This window comes from Sebastes fasciatus, chromosome 15, assembly GCF_043250625.1.
Source record: "Sebastes fasciatus isolate fSebFas1 chromosome 15, fSebFas1.pri, whole genome shotgun sequence".
NCBI classification, from domain to species: Eukaryota; Metazoa; Chordata; class Actinopteri; order Perciformes; family Sebastidae; genus Sebastes; species Sebastes fasciatus.
This window is the reverse complement of record NC_133809.1, coordinates 1,374,583-1,395,427: the sequence shown is the minus strand read 5'-3', so window position 1 is coordinate 1,395,427 and position 20,845 is coordinate 1,374,583. Positions and strand designations below refer to the sequence as shown.

The 20,845-nt window shown below is 42.4% G+C and overlaps 1 protein-coding gene across 8 annotated transcripts in view; it reads right to left on the bottom strand.

The window, feature by feature from the left end:
- Nucleotides 1-4,274: 4,274 nt before the first annotated feature.
- The window catches only part of sptbn5 (spectrin, beta, non-erythrocytic 5), a 75,808-nt gene continuing 59,237 nt past the window's right edge, over nt 4,275-20,845 (bottom strand). For 4 of the 8 annotated variants that reach the window (XM_074661215.1, XM_074661217.1, XM_074661219.1 and 1 more), the window contains 6 exons: nt 16,860-17,948; nt 15,221-15,304; nt 15,002-15,093; nt 13,763-13,879; nt 11,156-11,352; nt 10,050-11,069 (listed from right to left, as the gene is read on the bottom strand). In XM_074661215.1, the coding sequence (XP_074517316.1) occupies nt 10,936-11,069; nt 11,156-11,352; nt 13,763-13,879; nt 15,002-15,093; nt 15,221-15,304; nt 16,860-17,948 (1,713 nt within the window). In that variant the 3' untranslated portion in view covers nt 10,050-10,935. Of the gene's footprint in view, nt 4,616-10,049; nt 11,070-11,155; nt 11,353-12,665; nt 12,689-13,762; nt 13,880-15,001; nt 15,094-15,191; nt 15,305-16,859; nt 17,949-20,845 lie in introns of those variants that run through there. The other 4 variants (XR_012597345.1, XR_012597347.1, XM_074661218.1 and 1 more) reach the window with 4 other exon arrangements.

The window sequence follows — 20,845 nt, the reverse complement described above, 5'->3', positions numbered from 1 at the left end:
GGAGGAGGAGGAAGAGGAGGTGGAAGAGGAGGAGGAGGAGGAGGAGTAAGAGGAGGAGGAAGAGGAGGAGGTGGAGGAGGAGGAAGAGGAGGAGGAGGAGGTGGAGGAGGAGGAAGATCAAGAGGAGGAGGAGGAGGAGGATGAGGTGGAGGAGGAGGAAGAGGAGGTGGAAGAGGAGGAGGAGGAGGAGGAGTAAGAGGAGGAGGAAGAGGAGGAGGAGGAAGAGGAGGAGGAGGAGGTGGAAGAGGAATAGGAAGAGGAGGAGGAGGAGGAGGAGAGAAAGAACATCCATCCAGCCCCAGAGAGAGAGAAACCTCTGAACCAAATTTTTTTCTACGGATTGAACCTTTAAACTGAACCAGCAGGTGGATTCATCACAGAGGAGGGAAGAAGAGTGAAGAAGAGGAGTGAAGAGGAGTGAAGAAGATGAGAGAAGAGGAGTGAAGAAGAGGAGTAAGGAGGAGAGAAGAGGAGTGGAGAGGAGTGAAGAGGAGTGAAGAAGAGGAGTAAGGAGGAGAGAAGAGGAGTGAAGAAGAGGAGTGAAGAAGAGGAGTGAAGAGGAGTGAAGAAGAGGAGTGAAGAGGAGTGAAGAAGAGGAGTGAAGAGGAGTGAAGAAGAGGAGTAAGGAGGAGAGAAGAGGAGTGAAGAAGAGGAGTGAAGAAGAGGAGTGAAGAGGAGTGAAGAAGAGGAGTGAAGAGGAGTGAAGAAGAGGAGTAAGGAGGAGAGAAGATGAGAGAAGAGGAGTGAAGAAAATGAGAGAAGAGGAGTGAAGAAGAGTGAAGAGGAGGAGTAAGGAGGAGAGAAGATGAGAGAAGAGGAGTGAAGAAAATGAGTGAAGAAGAGTGAAGAAGAGGAGTGAAGAAGAGGAGTGAAGAAGAGTGAAGAAGAGGAGTGTTTTCTGTTGGTTGTTTGAAAACTAAAAATGTGGATTTAAGAAAGTAAAAGTTTATCTGACTGAGACGTTAAACCACTCTGTTAGTTTTAACCATCATTTGACTGTAAACACTATTTGACCTTCTGTTGGTCGACTAACTACGAGCAGTTCAAGTTAAACCAGACTCAGTTAATGTTAAACAACATTAAAGAGTTAAACTTGCAGCCAGTCAGGGAGTTCTGTAATGTAATCTATTATAAATGTAATGCTGTACAATCTGGAGTTAACGCGTTGTGTGATGATAAACTCATTTAATGGCTGTTGAAAGTAATAAAAACTGTAATTATCACTGAAAACGTTGATGATGTACATATATAATTTATATATATTTATATATATTTATGTTTTTTTAAAGATGATTTTTTTAATTCAATTAGAGAAATAAACCTGAAGGTGACCTCTGACCTCTGACCTCTGACCTCCAGCATAATTAACATCTCAACCATCATTACGTTCATTCTAGTTTTCATGGGTTTTATTTAAATATATATTTTAATCAACCCGAGAAGAGTCGTTAGTTTGAGGTGTTTCAGGAAAATGTTAAGGGGTTTTATTGGTTGTTCTAGCTGTGAAAGGGTTCGTTGAGTTCCTGAGGTTCCACTGGTTCTTTAAGGGGTTTGGGAGAGGTTTATATAAGTTCTTAAAGGGTTTCAGGGACATGTTAAAGGGTTTTATTTGTTCTCAAGGGGTTTGGTGGTATTCCAGGGGATTTAAGGGGGTATTAAAAGGGTTCCAGCAGCCCCTTAAGGATTTCCTTACATTCTTAAATGAGGTGGTACTGGATCTTGGTTGGTTCATAGTCAGTTTCAGGGGGTTTAAGGACACTTCAAGGGGGTTATAGGTTATTAAGGGGATTTCTGTGGTGTCTCTAGGGGTTCCAGTAGCCCTTTAGGGTTTTTGTTGTTCTTAAGGATGTTCCACTGGGTCTTTACAGGGTTCGTAAGAGGTTTATATAAGTTCTTAAGGGGCTTCAGGGGGTTCTTGAAGGGGTTCTAGCTGTTAAAGGGTTCGTTGAGTTCTTGAGGAGGTTCCACTGGTTCTTAACGAGGATTATAAGGGAGGTTCTTAAGGGGATTCAAAGAGTTGAGGGTGTTCCAGGTGTTTCTTAAGAGGGATATCTGGCTTCTTACAGGGGTTTCCAGCAGTCCTGAAGGTGTTTCAGGAAATGTTAAGGGGTCGCATTTGTTCTCAAGGGGGTTTTAAGGGATTTGGTGGTATTCCAGGGGACTTAAAGGGGTTTTTAAAGGGTCCATAGGGACTTAAGGGGCTCCACAGATTAGTAAAGGTGTTCCAGGAGTTATTGAGGAACCTCCAGGGCTTCTTAAGGGGATTTGTTGGATTCTTAAGGGGATTAAGTTCCAGGGGGGTTCCAGCCGCTTTGAATGGTTTTCAGAGGTTCTTAAGGGAGATCTTAAGGGTTTTAAGAGAGATCTTAAGGGTTACGGGCCTCTTTTAAGGTGAACTGGAGGTTTTTAACAGAGCTTCTTCCTTTTTTCATGTTTGTTTTGTTTTTATAAACTGTGAACAGAAAAATTAATTATTATTATTATTATTATTATTATTATTATTATTATTATTATTATTATTAATAATATATATTTGTTATTGTTATTTTATTATTATTAATATTATTCTATTATTAATATAAATATATTATTATATTTATTATTATTGCTTATTAAGAAGAAGAGGAGGAAGAGGAGGAGGAAGAGGAGGAGGAAGAGGAGGATGAAGAGGATGAAGAGGAAGAGGAGGAAGAGGAATAGGAGGAAGAGGATGAGGAGGAAGAGGAAGAGGTGGAAGAGGAGGAGGAGGAAGAGGAAGAAGGAGGATGAAGAGGAAGAGGAGGAGGAAGAGAAGGATGAGGAGGAAGAGGAGGATGAAGAGGAGAAGAAGGAGGATGAAGAGGAGGAGGAAGAAGAGGAAGAGGAGGAGGATGAAGAGGATGAAGAGGAGGAGGATGAAGAGGAGGACGAGGAGGATGAAGAGGATGAAGAGGAGGAGGATGAAGAGGAAGATGAAGAGGAAGAGGAGGAGGAGAGGAGGAGGAGGAGGAGGAAGATGAAGAGGAGGAGGATGAAGAGGATGAAGAGGAGGAGGATGAAGAAGAGGAGGATGAAGAGGAGGAGGAGGAGGAGGAGGGGAAGGATGAAGAGGAAGAGGAGGAGGAAGAGGAGGAGGATGAAGAGGAGGAAGAGGAGGATGATGAGGAGGAGGAAGAGGAGGAGGAAGAGAAGGATGAGGAGGAAGAGGAGGATGAAGAGGAGAAGAAGGAGGATGAAGAGGAGGAGGAAGAAGAGGAAGAGGAGGAGGATGAAGAGGAGGAAGAGGAGGAGGAGGAGGAAGAAGAGGAGGATGAAGAGGATGAAGAGGAGGAGGAGAAGGATGAAGAGGAAGAGGAGGAGGAGGAGGAGGAGAAGGATGAAGAGGAAGAGGAGGAGGAGGATGAAGAGGATGAAGAGGAGGATGAAGAGGAAGAGGAGGAGGAAGAGGAGGAGGATGAAGAGGAGGAAGAGGAGGATGATGAAGAGGAGGATGAAGAGAGGTCAGAGGGCGCCTCTCAGCGGTAAAAATCGGAACTACATCAACACAATTATTGATTTTCAGTCTCATCGATTCATTTAAACGATTTTTTTTATCTTCGATCAGCTGGTTGTTCTGACGTCACGTGTTTCATCTGGTTTGATCTGCAGCGATAAAAACATTAAAACATTAAAACATTAAAAACATTAAAACATGAAACTGATTTTATTTATAATCAACTTGTGAAACTGCAGATCAGGTTTCAGTATTTAAATATTAATATAATAATTGTCTCTGTGAGATTAGAAACATTAAATAAACGTGTTTAAATGATTTATTCTGTTTAAATTAAATATAATTTATCTCACATAATATCTCTTATGTTTTTATTTTATGATATAATAATCTTATATTATTGTTTCAGTGTTCTGCTGCCACAGCGACGTTATTTCATTATAATAATCATTCTGATGAAGCTGCTGTAATGTTTATTTAATGCAAACGGTGTTTAAAGTATTAAACTACAGTTTATTAAAAGAAAAGAAATTAAACCTCCAAAACATCTCATAAAAAAGAAATAATAAAATAATAAAATAATGAGTATTTCACAGTTAAAGAAATAAATCCTGCAGCTATTAAAACTCACATTATATTCAATATTCTGTTATATTTTACTGCGAATATACGTCGAGAATAAACTGTAATTTTGTTTTAATTTAACATATTTTGTTTCCTCATATTTAAATATATTGACACTAAATAAAAAAAATAAAGACAAAACGGAACATATAATCTGCAACAATAAACGGATGTTTTTATTTTATTTTTAAGATTTTTATTTGCAAAACATTTTTGTTTTAAGGAGAAAAAAAAACACAATAATAATGTTTGTTAAAGTGCTGAAATATTTCTATAAGCTGCCACCGACATAAATAAATAAATTCTGTATTAAAGGGACTTATTTTACTCATAAAAACATGATTTTCTCTTCCCAGTGCTGCACACGTTGAACTGGTGATTGAACTGGTTGAACTGGTTCCTCTCTGATCTCCTGCTGATTTATCAGGTTGATTCTTCGTGAGCTGAATGTTGAGGATGGAATCAGACGGAGGCCCGCAGGGACAAACGGAGAAACAGTCACAGAGGTTTATTTATAACCTGGAGATCAAATATAAGAACGGAAACACACTCAGATAAAGTCACATTAAAGATTTAAAAGTCCTTTAATTCAACATTTAGTTTGCACTTAAATTTAAAAGGACATTAAGGGTTATTTAAGGGGACATTTAAAATTATTTTTTATTTCATTAAAGATAAAAATGGACTGAAATATTCCGGTTTAACTCTCATTATATTATTATATACTATATTCATGAAATCAAACGTTTCACAGGCTTTTAATGTGTAAAATATAACATGTTGGAACTGAGCAGTTTTACTGGTTATTATTATTATTATTATTATTAATATTATTATTAATATTATTATTATTATTATTATTATTATTATTATTAATATTATTATTATTATTATCCATCCATCCATCTTCAACCGCTTATCCGGGATCGGGTCGCGGGGGCAACAGCTCCAGCAGGGGACCCCAAACTTCCCTTTCCCGGGCCACATTAACCAGCTCTGACTGGGGGATCCCGAGGCGTTCCCAGGCCAGAGTAGAGATATAATCTCTCCATCTAGTCCTGGGTCTTCCCCGTGGTCTCCTCCCAGCTGGTCGTGCCTGGAACACCTCCCAAGGGAGGCGCCCAGGAGGCATCCGTGCTAGATGCCCGAACCACCTCAACTGGCTCCTTTCGACGCAAAGGAGCAAGGACTCTACTCCGAGTCCCTCACGGATGACTGAGCTTCTTACCCTATCTCTAAGGGAGACGCCAGCCACCCTCCTGAGGAAACCCATTTCGGCCGCTTGCACCCGCGACCTCGTTCTTTCGGTCATGACCCAACCCTCATGACCATAGGTGAGAGTAGGAACGAAGATTGAACGGTAGATCGAGAGCTTTGCCTTCCGGCTCAGCTCTCTTTTCGTCACAACGGTGCGGTAAAGCGAATGCAATACCGCCCCTGCTGCTCCGATTCTCCGACCAATCTCACGTTCCATCGTCCCCTCACTCGCGAACAAGACCCCGAGATACTTAAACTCCTTCACTTGGGGTAAGGACTCATTCCCTACCCGGAGTAGGCAAACCACCGGTTTCCTGCTGAGAACCATGGCCTCAGATTTAGAGGTGCTGATTCTCATCCCGACTGCGTCACACTCGGCTGCGAACCGATCCAGTGAGTGCTGGAGGTCGCAGACCGATGATGCCAACAGGACCACATCATCTGCAAAAAGCAGCGATGAGATCCTCAGCACACCGATCTGCAAACCCTCCTCCACCCGACTACGCCTCGATATCCTGTCCATGAATATCACGAACAGGATTGGTGACAAAGCGCAGCCCTGGCGGAGGCCAACCCCCACCGGAAACGAGTCCGACTTATTGCCGAGGATCCGAACACAGCTCTCGCTTTGGGCGTACAGGGATTGGATGGCCCTGAGAAGTGCCCCCCTCACCCCATACTCCCGCAGCACCCCCCACAGTATCTCCCGGGGGACCCGGTCATATGCCTTCTCCAAGTCCACAAAACACATGTAGACTGGATGGGCATACTCCCAGGCCCCCTCCAGGATCCTTGCGAGAGTGAAAAGCTGGTCCGTTGTTCCACGGCCAGGACGGAATCCGCATTGTTCCTCTTCGATCTGAGGTTCGACTATCGGCCGAACCCTCCTTTCCAGCACCTTGGAGTAGACTTTACCAGGGAGGCTGAGCAGTGTGATACCCCTGTAATTGGCACACACTCTCTGGTCCCCCTTTTTGAAAAGGGGAACCACCACCCCGGTCTGCCAATCCTTAGGCACTGTCACCGACTTCCACGCGGTGTTGAAGAGACGTGTCATCCAAGACAGCCCCTCCCCACCCAGAGCCTTCAGCATTTCTGGGCGGATCTCATCAACCCCCGGGGCTTTGCCACTGTGGAGTTGTTTGACTACCTCAGTGACTTCCACCAGGGTAATTGATGATGGTCCCCCATCAGCTTCCAGCTCTGCCTCTACCATAGAGGGCGTATTGGTCGGATTCAGAAGTTCCTCAAAGTGCTCCTTCCACCGCCCGATTACCTCCTCAGTTGAGGTCAACAGTGTCCCATCCTTACTGTACACAGCTTGGATGGTTCCCCGTTTCCCCCTCCTAAGGTGCCGGATGGTTTTCCAGAAGCACTTTGGTGCCGACCGAAAGTCCTTCTCCATGGCTGCTCCGAACTCCTCCCACACCCGCTGCTTTGCCTCCGTCACGGCATTGGCTGCTGCTCTTCGGGCCCGTCGGTACCCTGCAACTGCCTCCGGAGACCTCCGAGATAACATATCCCGGAAGGCCTCCTTCTTCAGTCGGACGGCTTCCCTGACCACCGGTGTCCACCACGGTGTTCGAGGGTTGCCGCCCCTTGAGGCACCTAAGACCTTAAAACCACAGCTCACCGCCGCAGCTTCAGCAATGGAAGCTTTGAACATCGTCCACTCGGGTTCAATGCCCCCAACCTCCACAGGGATGCCAGAAAAGCTCCGCCGGAGGTGTGAGTTGAAGATCTCTCGGACAGGGGCCTCCTCCAGACGTTCCCAGTTCACCCTCACTACGCGTTTGGGCTTACCAGGTCTGTCCAGAGTCTTCCCCCACCCTCTGACCCAACTCACCACCAGATGGTGATCAGTTGACAGCTCCGCCCCTCTCTTCACCCGAGTGTCCAAAACATGCGGCCTCAGATCAGATGATACGATTACAAAATCGATCATCGACCTTCGGCCTAGGGTGCTCTGGTACCACGTACACTTATGAGCATCCTTATGTTCGAACATGGTGTTCGTTATGGACAATCCATGACTAGCACAGAAGTCCAACAACAAACGACCACTCGGGTTTAGATCAGGGAGGCTGTTCCTCCCAATCACGCCACTCCAGGTGTCTCCATCGTTGCCCACGTGCGCGTTGAAGTCTCCCAGGAGAACTATGGAGTCCCCTACTGGAGCCCCATACAGGACTCCATTCAGGGTCTCCAAGAAGGCCGAATACTCCGAACTGCTGTTTGGTGCATACGCACAAACAACAGTCAGAGTTTTCCCCCCCATAACCCGAAGGCGTAGGGAGGCGACCCTCTCGTCCACCGGGGTAAACTCCAACGTAGCGGCACTCAGCCGGGGATTTGTGAGTATCCCCACACCTGCCCGGCGCCTCACACCATGGGCAACTCCAGAGAAGAATAGAGTCCAACCCCTATCCAAGAGTACGGTTCCAGAACCGAGGCTGTGCGTAGAGGTAAGCCCTACCAGATCCAACTGGTAGCGCTCCACCTCCCGCACAAGCTCCGGCTCCTTCCCCCACAGAGAGGTGACGTTCCACGTCCCCAGAGCCAGCCTCTGCCGCCCGGGTCCAATCCGTCGAGGTCCCTGGCCTTCACTGCCACCCGTGTGGCAGCGCACCCGACCCAAGCGGTTCTTCCCGCAGGTGGTGAGCCCACAGGATGGAGAGGAGGGGGGTGCCACGTTCCTTTTTCGGGGTATCCCCGGCCGGGCTCCGTGGCAAGCCCGGCCACCAGACGCTCGTTGACGGGCCCTCCGTTATTATTTCACTATTTTGGGTATAAATTGTATTTTTTTTCATTTCTTGAATCTAATCATCCACTTTACAGTCCTTTTTTATTTATTTGAGATCATGTTTCAATTAAAATAAAACACGTTATAATTATAATAATAATAATAATATACATCATATTATTATTATGATATTCTGAACTTTTCCACATTTTTTGTTTGAATTATTATATATTTATTTAACTGATTAGTTTCTCTTGTTAATGATATTCTTTATTTAAATGTGTTTTTAACGGTGTTAAAGTGACGTGTTTTGCATCAAACGTTGAAGAAACTGATTTTGAATCTTTATTTAAGAATTTATAAATCTGATCAGAGCACAGCTGCAGCGGTGACGTCATGAATTCACGGCCTCAGATGATGAACTGATGAACTATAAAAGCCAGAGACAGAAGAAGAAATAGGGAAAGGAAGAGGAGGAGGAAGAAGAAGAGGAAGAAGAAGTAATAGTAGTAGTAGTTCCTGCAGCAGAGGAAGAGGAGGAGGAGGAAGAGGAGGAAGAGGAGGAAGAGGACGAGGAAGAGGACGAGGAGGAAGAGGAGGAGGAGGAAGAGGAGGAGGAAGAGGACGAGGAGGAAGAAGAGGAAGAGGAAGAGGAGGAGGAGGAAGAGGAGGAAGACGAGGAGGAAGAGGAGGAGGAGGAAGAGGAGGAGGAAGAAGGAAGACGAGGAGGAAGAGGAGGAGGAGGAAGAGGAGGAGGAAGAAGAGGAAGAGGAGGAGGAAGAGGAGGAAGTGGTGGAGGAAGAGGAGGAGAAGGAAGAAGAAGATGAGGAGGAAGAAGAGGAGGAGAAGGAGAAAGAGGAGGAAGAGGAAGAGGAGGAAGAGGAGGAGGAGGAAGAGGAGGAGGAAGAGGACGAGGAGGAAGAAGAGGAAGAGGAGGAGGAAGAGGAGGAAGTGGTGGAGGAAGAGGAGGAGAAGGAAGAAGAAGATGAGGAGGAAGAAGAGGAGGATCAGTATGATTGGTGGGCTTGCGGGTTATGGTTCGCTCGATGTGAACAGCTCCAAATAAACTAGTGAATCAGACAATCTGCCGGCTGGAGCCGAAGACTCAAACTGAGAGACCCGAGACCCCGAGGATACCCGAGGAGACCCGAGGAGACCCGAAGAGACCCGAGGAGTTCTGAGGAGACCCGAGGAGCTCCGGAGGAGGAGAGGAGGCGCATTACTGTTCCGACAGCGACACCGTGAGGCCGAACAGAGGAACTGAACCTCTGACTCTTTATCAGGCGTCTTTATAAATACTAATATTATTACTATTACTACTACTACTTCTACTACTAATAATACTATTACTACTACTACCACTCTTTTAAAGTACTACTACTACTACTACTACACTGTTAAAGTACTAACACCACACTGGAAATGTACACGGTTACAGTAAAAGTACTAATACCACAGTATAAAAGTAATACTATCACACTGTAAAAGTACTAATAACACTCTGTAAAATTTACAGTAAAAGTACTAATACCATAATGTAAATACACTGTTACAGTAAAAGTATTAATACCATTCTACAGAGTAAAATTACTCTGAGTAAAAGTACTGATACCACAATATAAAAGTACTACTACCACACTGTAAAAATACTCTGTTACAGTAAAAGTACCAATACCACACAGTGAAAGTACTACTACCACGGTATAAAAGTATACTGTAAAAATACTCTGTTACAGTAAAGGTACTAGTACGATATATATCTGTTATAAAGCAGTGAGAGCGGTAGAAGGTCGTCAGAGTCGGCCGTGTCTAATACCTGGAGGCAGCGTCACTGACAGGAACATGGAAACTGATCAGTTGTGGATCAATAAATCAATAAATTGATGGTGTTGCTGAACAAGGAGCTGAGATCTCTGAGAGGAAGAGAAACACATCATCAGGAAGTCGACGATGAAATGTGGAAATATTTAATTAAAACATTCAGTGCAGTTCAATCAGATGATGTTTGTACAGTAACCTTACAGTAATCAATACAATGATCATTACTCAATAGATCAATACAATGATCATTACTCAATACAGGAACATGAAGAGTTTTAATCTAAAGGCCTGAATCTAATCAACGATGACTGAATGAGACTCTCAATCACTTCAATCGGCTTTAATTCCCTGAACGGAGTTGAAGTGTTTGAACTCTCTGACGTCTGAATGCGACTCGTTATCTTTAATGATCGACTTATTGATCTGATTGAATGGAGCAGACGATGAGTCTGAAGATGTTTTGGATTCGTTGCTCATTAATAAATAAACAGAGTTCTGAATCGTTGAAGCGAAGTTCGTCTTTTAGAAAACGTTCCATCGATTCTCCGGCTCAGAAAACGTCTCAGATTACTTTGATTCTGTGTCTCTTCAGACTGTTTTAGGTTCATCATCGTCGTCGGAGGAGATTAACCGTCAGACGTAACATCCGTCTGGAGACAGAAACCTGGAGCTGCTTTCACAAAGACCAAACTAATAGATGTCAGATAGACGTCTAAATGAACTTGTCACACAAAGCTGTCTAGTTATTGATCACCGTTAGAAAACGACTACAGATTACCTGTTCTATTCTCCTTTATTGGGTTTGAATTTCTTGTTTATTAGTTTTAATTTTTGCCCCAAATTAAGTTTCTCATTATAAATGAAGACGTTATCCTGTGAGGCACTTCAATAAAAGCACTTTATAGGTGATATTATTTGTACTTGGCATCTGTTAAGGCTTATCTGACGCCTCCTCTGATGTCACGTCTGTAAACTGTAAACCTCATGACTCCTCTTTTAACGGAGTGCTGATGAAGCTTTACTTCTTGGTGAAAAACTTCCTGAAGACGCTCCTCCTCGTCTTGCTGGTGCTGTCGTCTGTTAGCGGCGGGGTCGCGGTGGGGGGGTCCTGAGGAGGCAGCGACGGCGGTTGGTTCTGACGGCTGTCTGTAGCTGCGGCGCAGTAAAATACAGATTAACTCACACGCTCCTCGGTGGTCGTTAGCGTTAAACAACATGCCAACGGTGTGCGGCCTCACCTGAGGTCCTGACCTCCTCGTCCTCGGGGTAGCGGTGTCTGTTGTAGTACGTGTGGGGGGGTTTGGGAGGAGGTTGCCCCTCCGTGGACGATTGTCTCTCCAGGCTCTCGGCTCTCCCGTCCGGCGGTTTGGTCGACGCCGAATCATCCGGAGCCTCGGCCAGCTTCTCCAAACTCAGGTTGACCGATGACGCTCTCCTGAACGACAACGAGCTGAGCGTTAGCATCGGCTAACTGACTAGCTCACTAGTTAACAAGCAACCAGGCTGGTTTTAGCCTAGCTTAGCACAAAGACCCACAAATATACCATTTGGCAATACAGTGACTTTAAACATTGATATCTCCTCAGTGGCTGCATTTGAAACGTCCATCTTGCGTCATTATTCTGTTTGACCTGCGTAGGTAACCCTTATGGTCCGTGTCCACAGCCTCCGTGCTTTCCACGCTCCCCATTCATTGTCTATGTAAGCAGCCGTGCAGCAATGCATTCTGGTAGCGTGGCATCGCGATTCGAGAGACTGGGCGTCACGACGCCCGCTCCTCATTTGCATAAAGTTGAGGGCTCGTCTACTTTATGTAAATCACAGGCGTCCGACGCGACTCGCCGCCTCTCCAAACTCCCGAGGATCTTTTAAATAAACGTTGTTGATCTAAAATAAAGACAGATTCATCAACATGGATTATGTCTCGCCTCAAATGTTTTCAGAAACACATCTCAGTGAACTATTTACGTGAAATAAGAGAAGAAAGTTTCCAAACGAGCCTCCAGACTGGTTCCGGTTTGAAAGCTGGGAGCAGCAGCCAACGGCGGGAAAGCGTTCGTCCAATCAGGAGCCGAGTGCCTTGTTTCTAGGGACAGCACACCAAGCGTCCAATGCTGGGAAGCGTAGCGTCCCCTCGCGATAAAAAACGCCCCTGTGGACACGTACCGTAACTGCTGCTAAAAAACCCAAAACGTCTCCTTTTCTACGTTTCTCTTCCTGTTGAATAAACATCTCTCTCCTGCAGGAATGGTTTTATGAACATGTTGCCTCTGCAGGACCGTATACTCCGTCTCCACGCTGCAAAACTAAACCAGACGTGATGCCTGACAGCTGAATAATGGAGCCGTGGGCCGTGTCCCGTACCACCGTGTGTTTCTGCACCATTGTGTGCCCGCTGAATGTAATTCACCTTGTCAAAGTATCTCATTAAAAAGGAAAAAACCCTGCTGGCAGGGACGTTTCATTTCTTTGGCCTCTCACCCAGCTCCGATGTGCCCGGCGTCCCCACAGTGCACAGTGTGAACAGGCGAGAAGTGAAAGTCAAATTACCTGACGCAGTTTGAAGGAAACCGCTTCAGTCTGGAGCTCCATCAAACACGTCAGCGGCTGACAGACAGACTGACAGACAGACTGACTGACTGACTGACTGACAGACTGACTGACTGACTGACTGACTGACTGACGTCCGGTTTGACTCCAAAAACCCCAAAAATTAGACTCGCAATGCTCTTTGGATCCGTGTTCATTTCAGAAAATCATCACGAGAAGTTCTTTAAATCAAAATCAAAGCAGAGTAAAAGGATAGAAATGACAAAATATTGATGAATCAAACCTCGGTGCTTTTTAAATCCTCTCGTAGCTCGTCACGTCTCCAGAACTGTCGAGTACTGACGTTAGTAGTGAAAGCTCGGTGAGATTCCTTCATCAGATAGTTATTAATATTAATTATTTTGTTGATTTTTATACCGTATTTAAAGTAGTTTGTGTACAGCTGTTTGTTTTTTTGTGCTAAGACATCATGACAGTGAGATACATGAATGAGGATTTTGTTGTTTAATACACTCTTAAATATCAAATTCCTCATTCATGTGCTTTTATTCTGATAAAGTCCTGATAAAGTGTTATGACCAGGGCTGTCAATGGATTCAAATATTTAATTGCGATTAATCTCGAATTTTTTTATCAGTTCAAAATTAACCTTTTGTCGAAAAAAAGTTTAAAGTTTTTTTTAAAAAGTCAGAAAAATGTCGGAAAAAAAGTCAGAAAAAATCATATTTTGATGCTTCAAAGTTGCCTCGTTTGTTTAAATCAACGGGTGTCGAACCGCTGGAGAGGCTGGAGCCCACAGCAGGGAGGAAAACGAGTATGTGTGTGTGTGTGTGTGTGTGTTGAAGGCAATAAGAAAAGTGCTGATATAGAATATTAAAGGAATAGTTCAACATTTGGAGTGGTTAGCTTAGCTTAGCATGAAGAGTGGAAACAGCCAGCATGGCTCAGTCCAAAAACAACATTAAGGTTACATGAGTGATGTCACAAATACCAACAGATCTAGTCCCAAAATGTACCTTAAAGGGAGACGGAGTGTAAATACAGTATAAAGTACAACGTGTGTGTGATCGTGTGTGTGTGTGTTCGTGTGTGTGTGTGTGTGTGTGTGTGTGTGTGTGTGTGTGTTCGTGTGTTCGTGTGTGTGTGTGTGTGTGTGTGTGTGTGTGTGTGTGTGTGTGTGTGTGTGTGTTCGTGTGTGTGTGTGTGTGTGTGTGTGTGTGTGTGTGTGTGTGTGTGTTCGTGTGTGTGTGTGTGTGTGTGTGTGTGTGTTCGTGTGTTCGTGTGTGTGTGTTTACCCAGAGTCGTCAGAGTCGCTGCTGGAAGATTCAGAACACTTTTGGAGCTTTTTCAGCCAAAGCAGCTGAAGTTCTCTGCTGGACGCGGCAAACAGGTACTGACTGCTGTCCTCCAGTCTGAGACACACACACACACACACACACACACACACCCACACACACACACACACACACACACACACATAAAACAATCAACAACAACAAAATACTTGCAAGAATGTTTTTTCAACAGTAGAAATTATTTACAGAAATAAATCACTTAACTTCGGTCACACTTACAGAACTTTATTCTAACTTCTAGAAGAGATCCCGACGTTCTTTTAAAGGTACAAACACCGATCAGCCAGAACATGATGGCCTCCTGCCCGTCGTCGGCCATGTTTGTTTACACTAAGGTCACGTTTGATCGCCCGAGATTTAGAGAGGTTTCTGTTGTTTTTAGTGTTCATGAATGAATCTGTTAGTGTGTGGTGTTGCTGTTGAATCAGTCGGGAAATTTTTTTTTAAAAATGTCCAAAAAAAGAAAAAAAAAGTCCTAAAAATGTCAGAAAAAAAGGTTTTAAAAATTTTTTCGGAATTCTTTTTTTTTTTTTTTTTTTAAATGTCCAAAAAAAGCTTTTTTTTTAAAAATCAGAAAAAAGTCCAAACAAAAAGTCTTTAAAAAAGTAAAAAAAAAAAAATTCTGAAAAATGTGAGAAAAACAAGTTTTTAAAGTCAGAAAAAGAAAACGTCCCAAAAATTTCAGAAAAAAAAGTTTTAAAAAATGTCCAAAAAAAGTGTTTTAAAAAAATTCCGAAAAATGTCGGAAAAAAAATCTGAAAAACGTCCGAACAAAAACCTAAAAAAAAGGTCCGAAAAATGTCAGAAAAAGTCCGAAAAAAGTCCAAACAAAAAGTCTTTAAAAAAAGTAAAAAAAAAAAATCTGAAAAATGTGAGAAAAACAAGTTTTAAAGTCAGAAAAAAAAAAACGTCAGAAAAATTTCAGAATTTTTTTTTTTTTAAATGTCCAAAAAAATGTCCAAAAAAAGTTTTTTAAAAAAAGTCAGAAAAATATCAATGTCGGCCAGCCTTAAAATGATGCAGCACATTTTGATTTTATGACGGGAAGATGCAGCTATATTTGATGCATCATATATTTTCCCCCAAAAATATATATAATTTCCAGCTTTAAGACCACCTCGGGGAAACTTTAACTTAATAATCCGATTGAAAAGGTGAAATGAAGAGAACATGACTCACATCAGTTTGAAGGTGTTCTCCTTCCTCCGGTAGTAAACGTTCTCTCTGCAGACGACTCCGTCCATGTTGATAGGAGGCCACCTGGAGGTCCTCTGTGGGAACACATCACCACTGGTTCATTAATCACGTTATTAAAGTGGGATTTATGTCGAATGTTTGGCCATTTATAAAATAAAAGATCTCTTTTTACAACACTGTGATGTTCCATCTTCTTCGTACCTCTGCAGCAGCCGCTCTGTCTGTAAACAGGCTGAGCGTCTCTCCTTCCAGAACAGCAAACACCTCCTCCCAGTGCTCCAGACCCTGCAGCAGCAGCAGCCAATCACAGAGAGACAACACACACCTGTCAGTCAATCGGCACCACGGACACGCCGCCATGTCGGAGGAAAAGGTTTTAACAAAGAACGTATATTTAGCAAAGCTACGCTTCCGCCATTTTGGACTGAAAGCGACTACCGGACGCCAGTAAAATGTCCGTATACAAAGAGACGTACAAAAGTAGAACTACATTATTTCTATTCTATTGTCATATTTAATGTCTCTACTGAAATGTCCTGTGTTGACCAATACAAATATTATAAATATGCATACTATTATAACTACTTATTTATTAAACTTTTAGCCCGGCTGCTTCCCAGAGGAGCAGAAAGTGAGCGACGGACATAAATGGAAGTTAGTTAGGACATTTAGGACATGATGAAATGAGGTAATATTTAAGTGTTCCTACTGGGAAGTTGATTCATTAATTTAGAAAAAAATTACGAAAAATAGTCCGAAAAATGTCGGAAAAAAATGTCAGAAAAATAGTACCAAAACAAAGTCCGAAAAATGGCAGAAAAATAGTCCGAAAAATGTCCGAACGAAAAGTCTTTAAAAAAGTTAAAAAAAAATAATTCTGAAGAATGTGAGAAAAACAAGTTTTAAAGTTGAAAAAATAAACGTCCGAAACATTTCAGTAAAAAAAGTTTTTAAAAAATCCAAAAAATGTCCGAACAAAAACTTGAAAAAAGGTCCGAAAAATGTCAGAAAAAAAAGTTTAAAAAAAAAAATGGCTGAAAAATGTCAGAAAAAAGTCAGAAAAATGTCTGAACGAAAAGTCTTGAAAAAAGTTTTTAAAAAATAAATAAAAATGTCAGAAACACAAGTTTTATAGTCAGAAAAAAAGGTTTTTAAAAAAAGTCGGAAAAATATCAGAAAAAACGTTTTTAAAAATGTCCAAAATCTTTTTTTTTTTTTTTATTCTGAAAAATGTCGAAAAAAAACCCTAAAAATGTCCGAACAAAAACTTGAAAAAAAGGTCAGAAAATGTTTGTGGAAAAAAAAGTTTTAAAAAATGTCAGAAAAGAAGTTTTAAAAAAGAATGTCAGAAAAAAAATTCTGAAAAATGTCAAAAAAAAAGGTTTAAAAAATGTCCCAAAAAAAGTTTAAAGTCTAAACTCGTCGATGAAAGCATGACAAAAACAATAGTTTGAATATATATTTTGATGTGTGAATTAATCGCACAAAAAAACGCCTCCGGTGTGTAAAAGTCTTAACCCTTTAAAACACTAAAGTCACAGAATAACACAAACTAACTAACTGATGGATGCAGCGGTAGACCAGCTACTCTCCTGTTCTGACAGGTTAAATACGTGTTTTTGTGAATGGAGTCTGGTGGCTTTGAAGAGAGCGATATAACGGCTTCAGTTCCCCGTCGGAGGGGAAAGCAGTGAAAATATTATAAATACTCCTGTCTGTTTCTACTAACTCCATCTACTGTAGTAACACACTGACTATGGAGAAGTACCTCATATAACCCCACTGAGGAACACCTTAACTCTCCCTTTAATACACCTGTGTGATGTCAGCAGTCTCTCACCTTGTTTCCTCCTTGTTTCAGTTTGATCTCCAGCGTCCCCTCCATCCTCACTGGCTGCTCTGCAGTTTTGACCTCCGCTGTGGATCCGGGGAGGCCGGCCTCTTCCTCTGGTAGACCGGCTTCTTCCTCCGGTAGACCGTCTAACTTCCCCCGTCGCTGTGGAGGAGACGGAGCACCGTCAGCGTCCTCCTCTGTGATTGGTGCAGCCGTCGGGGAGTCGGGTGGTGTGACCTGTTCAGCAGTAGGTGGAGGATCAGCAGGATCGGGCTCGTTGTGGAGCTCTCTCCTCGCTGAAGGTGATTCAGGGGGAGAACATCTTTCTGGGACCGCTGGAGGCGGTGACGGCGGTGACGGCGGTGACGGCGGTGACGGCGGTGACGGCGGTGACGGCGGTGACGGCGGTGACGGCGGTGACGGCGGTGACGGTGGTGACGGCGGCTCAGTGGGAGCAACAAGCTCTCTGATCAGTGGAGGTGAGTCAGGTGGTGTGGCGGGCTTCTCCGGTTGGTTCGGGGGATCAGAGCGGCGTCCCAGCGTCTGCTCTGTAGAGGGGATTCTGGGCTTTGGAGCCAGAGGAGGTTTGGATCTGAAACGACGGTCTTTCTCAGGAGACGAAGAAGAAGAGACTGAGGTTTGAGGGGAGGACGGCGCCGGAGACGGAGGGTGTTTTGGAGAGGAGGAGTCAGGCGTCGAGTCTGAGAGGCTGGTTGGACTTCTCCAGGGCGGTACAGTCGGGCCGGAGCTGGGACTAGCGGGAGGACTGCTGGCGTCTTCTTCCGCCTCCCATCTCTTCCTGCTGGCCCTGAAGCGTCTCCTGGAGTCGGGCTGGAGGGACGGGCTTGGCGGGGGACTAACAGAAGGACTGGTTCTCTTGTCCAGCGCGGACGATCTGACGGTTCTGTCCGTCCTCCTGCCGCTGCTGACTCGACGCACGATGTCTCTGGAGGAGTAGGAGGAGGAGGAGGAGGAGGAGGAGGAGGAGGGCCTCCGCGGGGTGTTTGGATCCGACGGTTTTCTCCTCAGAGACGTAACTCTGGCTGGAGGTTTTCTGTCTTGAAGGTTCTCATCTCCATCACGTCTCTCCTCCCTCTGAGAACAAAACACCAGAGCAAAGAGAGAAAATATTACTTGTACTGCGTTCATCAGTAGTATGCAGTATGTACTGTATATTAAATACTGCGTTCATCAGTAGTATGCAGTATATACTGTATACTAAATACTGTGTTCATCAGTAGTATGCAGTATATACTGTATACTAAATACTGTGTTCATCAGTAGTATGCAGTATATACTGTATACTAAATACTGCGTTCATCAGTAGTATGCAGTATATACTGTATACTAAATACTGCATTCATCAGTAGTATGCAGTATGTACTGTATATTAAATACTGCGTTCATCAGTAGTATGCAGTATGTACTGTATATTAAATACTGTGTTCATCAGTAGTATGCAGTATGTACTGTATATTAAATACTGCGTTCATCAGTAGTATGCAGTATGTACTGTATACTAAATACTGCATTCATCAGTAGTATGCAGTATGTACTGTATATTAAATACTGCGTTCTTCAGTAGTATGCAGTATGTACTGTATACTGTATACTAAATACTGTGTTCATCAGTAGTATGCAGTATGTACTGTATATTAAATACTGCGTTCATCAGTAGTATGCAGTATATACTGTATACTAAATACTGCATTCATCAGTAGTATGCAGTATATACTGTATACTAAATACTGCATTCATCAGTAGTATGCAGTATGTACTGTATACTAAATACTGCGTTCATCATTAGTATGCAGTATGTACTGTATACTGTATACTGCGTTCATCAGTAGTATGCAGTATGTACTGTATACTGTATACTAAATACTGCGTTCATCAGTAGTATGCAGTATGTACTGTATATTAAATACTGTGTTCATCAGTAGTATGCAGTATGTACTGTATATTAAATACTGCGTTCATCAGTAGTATGCAGTATGTACTGTATATTAAATACTGCGTTCATCAGTAGTATGCAGTATATACTGTATACTGTATACTAAATACTGCATTCATCAGTAGTATGCAGTATGTACTGTATACTAAATACTGCGTTCTTCAGTAGTATGCAGTATGTACTGTATACTGTATACTGCGTTCATCAGTAGTATGCAGTATGTACTGTATACTAAATACTGCGTTCATCATTAGTATGCAGTATGTACTGTATACTGTATACTGCGTTCATCAGTAGTATGCAGTATGTACTGTATACTAAATACTGCGTTCATCATTAGTATGCAGTATGTACTGTATACTAAATACTGCGTTCATCAGTAGTATGCAGTATGTACTGTATACTAAATACTGCGTTCATCATTAGTATGCAGTATGTACTGTATACTGTATACTGCGTTCATCAGTAGTATGCAGTATGTACTGTATACTGTATACTAAATATTGGGTTCATCAGTAGTATGCAGTATGTACTGTATATTAAATACTGCGTTCATCAGTAGTATGCAGTATATACTGTATATTAAATACTGTGTTCATCAGTAGTATGCAGTATGTACTGTATACTGCATTCATCAGTAGTATGCAGTATGTACTGTATACTAAATATTGGGTTCATCAGTAGTATGCAGTATGTACTGTATACTAAATACTGCGTTCATCATTAGTATGCAGTATGTACTGTATACTGTATACTGCGTTCATCAGTAGTATGCAGTATGTACTGTATACTGTATACTAAATACTGCATTCATCAGTAGTATGCAGTATGTACTGTATATTAAATACTGCGTTCATCAGTAGTATGCAGTATATACTGTATATTAAATACTGTGTTCATCAGTAGTATGCAGTATGTACTGTATACTAAATACTGCGTTCATCAGTAGTATGCAGTATGTACTGTATACTGCATTCATCAGTAGTATGCAGTATGTACTGTATACTGCATTCATCAGTAGTATGCAGTATGTACTGTATACTAAATACTGCGTTCATCAGTAGTATGCAGTATGTACTGTATACTAAATACTGCGTTCATCAGTAGTATGCAGTATGTACTGTATACTGCGTTCATCAGTAGTATGCAGTATGTACTGTATACTAAATACTGCGTTCATCAGTAGTATGCAGTATGTACTGTATACTAAATACTGCGTTCATCAGTAGTATGCAGTATATACTGTATATTAAATACTGTGTTCATCAGTAGTATGCAGTATGTACTGTATACTGCATTCATCAGTAGTATGCAGTATGTACTGTATACTAAATATTGGGTTCATCAGTAGTATGCAGTATGTACTGTATACTAAATACTGTGTTCATCAGTAGTATGCAGTATATACTGTATATTAAATACTGTGTTCATCAGTAGTATGCAGTATGTACTGTATACTGCATTCATCAGTAGTATGCAGTATGTACTGTATACTAAATATTGGGTTCATCAGTAGTATGCAGTATGTACTGTATACTAAATACTGCGTTCATCATTAGTATGCAGTATGTACTGTATACTGTATACTGCGTTCATCAGTAGTATGCAGTATGTACTGTATACTGTATACTAAATACTGTGTTCATCAGTAGTATGCAGTATGTACTGTATATTAAATACTGCGTTCATCAGTAGTATGCAGTATGTACTGTATACTGCATTCATCAGTAGTATGCAGTATGTACTGTATACTAAATACTGCGTTCATCAGTAGTATGCAGTATGTACTGTATACTGCATTCATCAGTAGTATGCAGTATGTACTGTATATTAAATACTGCGTTCATCAGTAGTATGCAGTATGTACTGTATACTGCATTCATCAGTAGTATGCAGTATGTACTGTATACTAAATACTGCGTTCATCAGTAGTATGCAGTATGTACTGTATACTGCGTTCATCAGTAGTATGCAGTATGTACTGTATACTGCGTTCATCAGTAGTATGCAGTATGTACTGTATACTAAATACTGCATT